This window comes from Quercus lobata, chromosome 8, assembly GCF_001633185.2.
Source record: "Quercus lobata isolate SW786 chromosome 8, ValleyOak3.0 Primary Assembly, whole genome shotgun sequence".
NCBI classification, from domain to species: domain Eukaryota; kingdom Viridiplantae; phylum Streptophyta; class Magnoliopsida; order Fagales; family Fagaceae; genus Quercus; species Quercus lobata.
In genome coordinates, this window is record NC_044911.1 from 44524701 (window position 1) to 44532122 (window position 7422).

Consider the following 7422-nt stretch of genomic DNA (forward strand, 5'->3'; position numbering starts at 1 on the left):
GTTATGCTGATTTTTTTTTTTTTTTTGTATAAATGGTCATAATACTCCGGTATTCCAAGAGAAGTTTGTGTTTTCGTTAATTGAAGGCCTTAGAAAGATAAGTGTTGCAATTTGGAACAGCAATACAAAAGACGATTTCATTGGCAGTGGAAAGTAATTACTTTGTCTCATATTTTTGTTTTTTGAATTGATTTTGTGTGCTTTTTAGACCATTTTGGATCAATTTTGTTAATTGAGTGTTTTTTTTTTTTATAGGATCCATTTGGGGAAGGTTCTTTCAAAGGGTTACGACAACCACACTTGGTGTCTGTATACTAATAGTGGGGGGTAAGTGCTATAAATTATTAACCCTTTTAAATGTATAATCTGTTTCTAAAATTATCTATAATATTTTGTCCTCCAAAAATTTTATCTCTTTAATTTTAGTATATTGTGTTTCTTAAGCTATAGACAGATTTTCTTTGTTTCTTATTTTCAATAATAAATCATTTTATTACAATACCGGTAATTGTTTGAGAAATCCAATATATTCATATCTCTATAGAATATAGAATATAGAATAGTAGAAGCCAATTTTATTACAACTACTTAAATTGAGTTGACTTAATTCCGTACAATTACAAAGTATAGCATGAAAGATAATGGAATTAATTGTTGTAATTTTTATTTTCTTTCCATGTTTTGAATTTCCATGTTTTTATTGTTGATAAGAAATTAAGGCTCAGTTGCACAATATATGTAAATTCTTCAGAAGGCTACTTTAAATAGTAAGTCAATGTGTCTCTTACATTTGGGTATTAGTTAGAATTATTTTTAAATGATTGTACTAATAAAAGTGAATGCGTATAAATTTTGTTTAACTATCCCGTACATCGCACGGGTTAGCGACTAGTTGAATTTGTAGTCAAATAAATCAATTGATCAGGTCAGATGCGGGATAGGAGTAAAGTAAAACGCTGGGCTTCGTGGCCCCCTTTGTTCTCTTTTATAGATACGAAAAAGAGAGAGTAAGAAGGAAATACTATGATATTGAACTCAGCTGCAGGCATTGGCATGGCTGTCCCTTGCACTTGCAGGCCTCCATTATTATTAAGGCCCATGTGCTTAAGCTCCAACATTAACACAGAGCAGCTACGTGCCCAGCTTGATCAGCTTCACTCTGAGGCAGCAAGAACCAGAGCCAAAGGTATGATAATACATGTACCCATTTGATAATAATTAACCATACCCGTTTGCTCTCTTTGATAATTCTGTTGATAATTAGCCATACCCATTTGCCTTTTCAATGCAAAATCATTTATAGGATATATTTTGTCATAGTTTATCTCTTCTTTGATAATTATGTGTTTCCCAGATAATTGTTTGGCCAGTTGAATTGGAACAATGACTTGGTATATCATATAGCCAATATATAAAATCTTTCATTAGAAAGTAATAGTATTGAAATTATGATCACATGAATTGCTCATGAACAGGCTTATGACTTTTTAGAGATGATGGATTGGGTTGATGGGTTTGTAACCCAAAATGAATTTTAAAGTTAATGACATTTGTACAGTAAATTTTGCATATTTTTACACTTTTACTGGGTAAATCAATCAGAACCTTTGGCCTCTACAGAAAAAAAGGGATAATTTCTTTGATGGATTTTTTTTGAGGATGATTGGCTCCAGTTCTTGAAATGGTAGAAGCAGGTGTTCTGTATGGCCTTTAATAAAAGAAAAACGTAAATTTTCTTTAGACATTTAAGGATTTTTTATAAAGAAATCTAAGTAATAGAGATTTTATTAAGAAACAATAGAAAAAGTACACAGCATGTGCACCCAGTATCCTCCAAGAAATTACATTCTAAAATTTAGAAGACGAATATTCTGATAGTGAATGGCACTGGATGCTGCCACAGCATTCATGAAACCATAGAGTGATATTAAGAGCATTGACTTTAACTAGTTCAGGTTGAGCTACACAATGTTCAAACTGTAGTTTTTTCTCTTTTGCCAGAACATCCGCATTTGACAAAGGCAGTCCAGTGCTACTACTATCATGATACATGACAATCGAATCTTCCTTTATAGCTTGCTAAAACTCCAAAATCATCGCTAGGCATAAACCTATGTACTTTAAATAGAATTGCGCCAGCGACCCATCTCCCTCACTATGGCACAATGTAGTATTCTTACATATCCAATCCTATTTCAAAATAATTAACTTTTCTGATCATACAGTTACAATTAAACCAAATTTTCTGGCCAACCAAATAATGCTATGTTTTGTTGGATGTTTGTACACCAAATGCCTATACACACTTTCACATATATTGCACCACTTTTTTTTACTGAAGGAGATAAGTGTTTTTTCTTTTTTTGTACACATGTGATTAGTAATTTTGGTTGTGAACTTGAAATATGGTAATAAGATTGATTGTAGTGTTCATGCTAGACTGGGGGATGTCTTTGCAGTGATTTTTATTTGATGCATATTGAGCACTAGTCTTGGTTTCTTGTAGTATTGTGTCCCTAGGGAATTATACTGCTTTTCATTTTTTTCTGAATGCAAAATCAAACCTAAACTTGTCTAAATTATTGGTTGTTTCAGTGTGAATTTAGACGTAAGAGGAACTTAATGTTGGATATCTGAATGACAAATTTTCTTTCCATTACTTTTATGAATTTATGGTTTATAATTTTTTTATATTTGTTGGCGAGCTCTTCAGGCATTGTTTAGATATCAAAGAATTTATCTACTCCATTCAATTGCTTATGTTTGATATTTGACAATTGAAAAATACTCCATTGCTTTTAGTGCCAAATATATGAAAAGCATACTGCATATAATTGGTGACATCATTTTAGAACACTTTGTCATCATTGATTTTCAGCAAACAGTGCAAGATTGAGGCTTCTGCGATTGTCAGAAGCAGCTGAGAAGATTCAACGACAAGCAGCTATTAGTGTCCAAACTGGGAAGGAAAATGATGCGAGAGAACTACTTTTTCAGAAGAAGAAGGTTAAGCAAGCTTTGGAGAAGTCAAAGAGCTGCATTGAATTGCTTGATGAGCTTTCCACAAAGCTTAACAAGGTAGAATAAAGTGTTAATTATTAGAAAAGCATTACTTTCATGTTGGATTCAACTGAGGAACTTCCTGGACTTTTTAATATCTATATTTTAAGTAGCAAGCTGAGTCACATCAAATTTTCATAATAGTTCCACCACAACAACACCCCCCCCCCCCCCCCCCCAACATGGCATGCTCCAACCCTGCAAGTGAGATTGTGTTGCTAGTTGTGTTATATGTTATGCCTATCAGGCAGTGAATATAATAAAGGAGGGAAGGTGCACTACAACTAACATAACAGCCAGTTGAAAACCACTAGCTAGCTAGGCTAATTGAAAAGCAATTTGAGGTGGTGGAACCTAGAATCAATTAGGATTAGGGATTATATCTTGAGGCAGCTATGCATGATAAGCTATTGCAAGAATGATCATGAAAGTTACTGTAACTTATGCATAGAGCGTGCAAGTGATACAGTGCGTGTCTTTTCTTATTCTTCCTTCATGCTTTGGGAAATAGATGTCTGCCATATGGAGTGTTGGAGGCTCTTGATAACTTTCGACCCAGTTTATGGTTTTTGAAAGGAGGTTGTCCTTGTCATGTTTAATGGTCTTAGTTCCTGTTTTAATATATTACATTATCTATTATAGAGTTCAGAGAAATTTAGTTGTAACATATTATTTGAATTAGCTCATGCATGCTCGGATTTCCTTTGAAATTGAGGCTATCAAAAGCATTTTACATAGCAGTTTAGGGGGAGAAGGGGAGGGGGATAGAATGTGTCCAATATGGTGCCAGTGAGGAAAATGGGACATCTTTTTGAGATCATATTTTCTGTACTTAACTTACCATCCATGCTACTAGTCCGCTATTCTCTTTCTCAAATTAAATAAAAATTAGAGGAAAATTATGGAATTTAAGGTTATATAAGTTTGGATGCATCAAAATGTGACTCTTTTTCAGAGAGAACAATCTGAATTTTTTATGTTTGTTTTGACAGAGAGAGCTGGTGGACATTTACAAAAATACTTAGCCAGTATATAGCAGTTAATAGTGTGAATTAGATATGATTTTTCTTAGTGTATAAAAGCTTTTCCCGAGTTTCTATCTGACACTAGGCCTCATGTGTTATAGTTTTTTTATTTATCCAAATAAACCCTGTTCTTGTAGCAAGAGCTGCCACAGGGGTTATCATAAAAGCATAGAGTTTGGCTGCCGACACCATGTCACACATGCTATGTTAAATAAGTGCTTTGTAAGACCCTAGCTTAGAGAGGAAGAGAGATTAGATGGCTCAACTATCCATCCACCTTATCCCTATGTCTTAGACTAAATTGATCCCACTATGCATCGGCACTTGTTATGCAAACTAAGTTCATGTAGATATAATTAGTTTAAGACAGATATTGGGCTTATGTAAATAAATGGTGGATTTTATTAAATAAATTTGTTTTGTATATATCTTGTACATGATTGTTCAACCAGATAAGATTCTCTATATAATTTACATATATGTCTTATTATGGCCTGAAAGATCTCTACCATTTTAATCAATGTGTAAAAGCTTCTTATGATTAATTTTAAATGTGTTTCTTTTCATGTCACTGGATTTATTTTATTTTCAAATTTCACATCTTTGCAAAATCTCATTCAAGAACAAATTCTTTCAGCCAACCATATTATCAGAAGAAGCCTAATTTGGTTTCAGGCCATATCTCTGAAAGAAAGTCAGCTGGTTGGGAATGTTGCTTTGGATCTTGAAGTCAGCAATGAAAATGCACCCAGTCCTGTTTGGATTATTACGCCAAAGCAGGAAAATAAAGAAGATCTGAATGAGAACATAGAAGTTGAGCCTCATGTGCTGGACCTTGATGGCCAACAAGATTTGCACCTTTGTTCAGAGATTGAAGAAAGTGGGATTTTTAAAAAAATAACTACAAAACCCAAACAATATCATTAGTTAGGAAACGTTTCAAACTAATTTGGATTCTAGCAATTCGAGTTCAGAGGACTCGATTTGTGTTTGTTAGACTGGCCAGAAATCGAGTCCATTGGACTCGGTTTCTAAGCATAGAAACCGAGTTCGTTGGACTCGGTTTCTAAGCAAAGAAATCGAGTCTACTGGACTCGATTTTTGTTCATGGAAACCGAGCCCAATGGACTCGATTTAGCAACGCAGTGGTGAGAATTTCCAGCAACCCAGAGAGTTCAAAAACGAAGAAGAAAGAAGCAACAAATGAACCCAGGCGTCGATCTGACCAAACCCAGCCGACGAAAGCTTCAGGCGATGCAAAACGCCTCATCGGACGTGTCTCGCCGCCGCGACGATGCAAAAACGATGAAACCCAGGCGTCGATCTAACCAAACCCAGCCGACGAAAGCTTCAGGCGATGCAAAACACCTCATCGGACGTGTCTCGCCGCCGCGACGATGCAAAAACGATGAAACCCAGTTGCCGATCGGACATGTCTCTCTGCGTTTTGCATCGCCTGAAGCTTTCGCTGCTTGGGTTTGGTCAGATCGATGCCTGGGTTTCATCGTTTTTGCATCGTCGCGGCGGCGAGACACGTCCGATGAGGCGTTTTGCATCGCCTGAAGCTTTTGCCGGCTGGGTTTGGTCAGAATCGGCGCCTGGGTTCATTTGTTGCTTCTTTCTTCTTCGTTTTTGAACTCTCTGGGTTGCTGGAAATTCTCACCACTGCGTTGCTAAATCGAGTCCATTGGGCTCGGTTTCCATGAATGAAAATCGAGTCCAGTAGACTTGATTTCTTTGCTTAGAAACCGAGTCCAACAAACTCGGTTTCTATGCTTAGAAACCGAGTCCAATGGACTCGATTTCTGGCCGACCTAACAAACCACAAATCGAGTCCTCTGAACTCGAATTGCTAGAATCCAAATTAGTTTGAAACGTTTCCTAACTAATGATATTGTTTGGGTTTTGTAGTTATTTTCTAAAAAATCCCGAAGAAAGTCTACCTGTTGGTAAGGAGCCAGAGGATATTCAAGCTTCTTTGAGTGTTGGCATTTGGAATGATAATGACCTAATCCATGGCTTGAGTGGAATATCTTCTTATGATGAATTCTTGGAACATATAGATCAAGAGCTTAGCAAAATTGAAGCAGAACTTGTCACCATCTTGAGGGTCTCAACCTTGGTACTAGATAGCAAAGAGACACCAAAAAATTCAAAGGTGCAGCAAACTCAGGAACTTCTTGAGAGCATCTGTGGGATTAGAAAAAGGTATGCATATTAATAAACTTAAAAGTTGATATATAAATATTTTGAAACAATCATGATTGTTGCTGAGATTTCTATACTAGTGCAAATTAATTTAATATTGGGAATGCAAGTTTATTTTCTCCCCCACAGAATTGCAAGTATCAAGTTGACAAAGGTAGAGACCAGATGATATTTCATCTTTTCGTACTCAATTTTCAGCAGGCAGGCGAGGATTGATTCTATGTATTGTGGTGCTGACAGCTAGAGAGAGAATATGAAAAGATTGTGAGAGCTCAATCCTAGACTGGCTGGTTTTTCTTTTGATGTGTATTAGTAACTATATTATTACAAGTTTTCCCTTATATATAATATCCATAACACTTTCCCCAAGCTGGAGCGTAGGTATCTATCTTGCCCATCTTACTAAGCTCCTTAGTAAATACGTCTCCTAATTGATCCCAAGACTTGACAAAGGAAGTAACAACTTGTTTCACATACCATATCTCAATTAAAGTCAGTCCACCTCGATTTGCTTTATGGTCTCATGAAACACAGGATTACTAGCAATATACATAATAACTTGATAATCACAAAACATCTTCAAAAGCTTATCAATAGAAAATCCCAATTTCTTATAAGATATTCAGCCATAACATTTTGCATGTTGTATGAGCCATAGCCCTATAATCAGCTTTGACGCTATACCAAGTCACGATATTCTACTTCTTGTTTTACCATGTTATTAATTTATCACCAACAAAAGTACACAAGCCTTTGTCTTTCAAAATGACCTTGAATTCAATCTACCCTAGAAAATCCAACGACCTTCAAATGAATGAACTAACAATTTCACAAACACTAACTAGATGCTTGTATGCAAGTTTTTTTGGTCAGTGTATGCAAATTCATGCAACATAAGTTAGGATTATGTTCAACCTATTGTTTTAAAAATATAAAAGATGGCCAAGCATTTAGATCTTTTTTTTTTCTGTTAAGGGTCTTAAAATTGTTTCCTTCATTTTGACCTCATTTATCTTGTGTTTTTGTTAAATGATTATGCTTTACTTTATGAACTATAAGTGTTATTTCTAAATTGAACATCATTAAGATTGCATGGAGATTGTTTTATATATATATTTGGGACCATGCC

At 35.4% G+C, this 7422-nt stretch overlaps 1 protein-coding gene across 1 annotated transcript; it reads left to right on the forward strand.

The window, feature by feature from the left end:
* Window positions 1-950: 950 nt before the first annotated feature.
* Window positions 951-6808, forward strand: LOC115957977. Its single transcript, XM_031076336.1, has 5 exons — window positions 951-1186; window positions 2879-3078; window positions 4761-4935; window positions 6029-6293; window positions 6423-6808. Exons 1-5 carry the CDS (start codon window positions 1024-1026, stop codon window positions 6460-6462), a joined length of 843 nt encoding a protein of 280 aa, XP_030932196.1. The 5' UTR covers window positions 951-1023; the 3' UTR covers window positions 6463-6808.
* Window positions 6809-7422: the final 614 nt, after the last annotated feature.

Coding starts and splice junctions, on each gene's coding strand:
- LOC115957977 (XM_031076336.1), top strand. CDS start 1,024: ATGATATTGAACTCAGCTGCAGGCATTGGCATGGCTGTCCCTTGCACT. Junction 1,187..2,878: donor AGCAAGAACCAGAGCCAAAG/GTATGATAATAC, acceptor ATTGATTTTCAG/CAAACAGTGCAAGATTGAGG. Junction 4,936..6,028: donor GGACCTTGATGGCCAACAAG/ATTTGCACCTTT, acceptor AAGAAAGTCTAC/CTGTTGGTAAGGAGCCAGAG.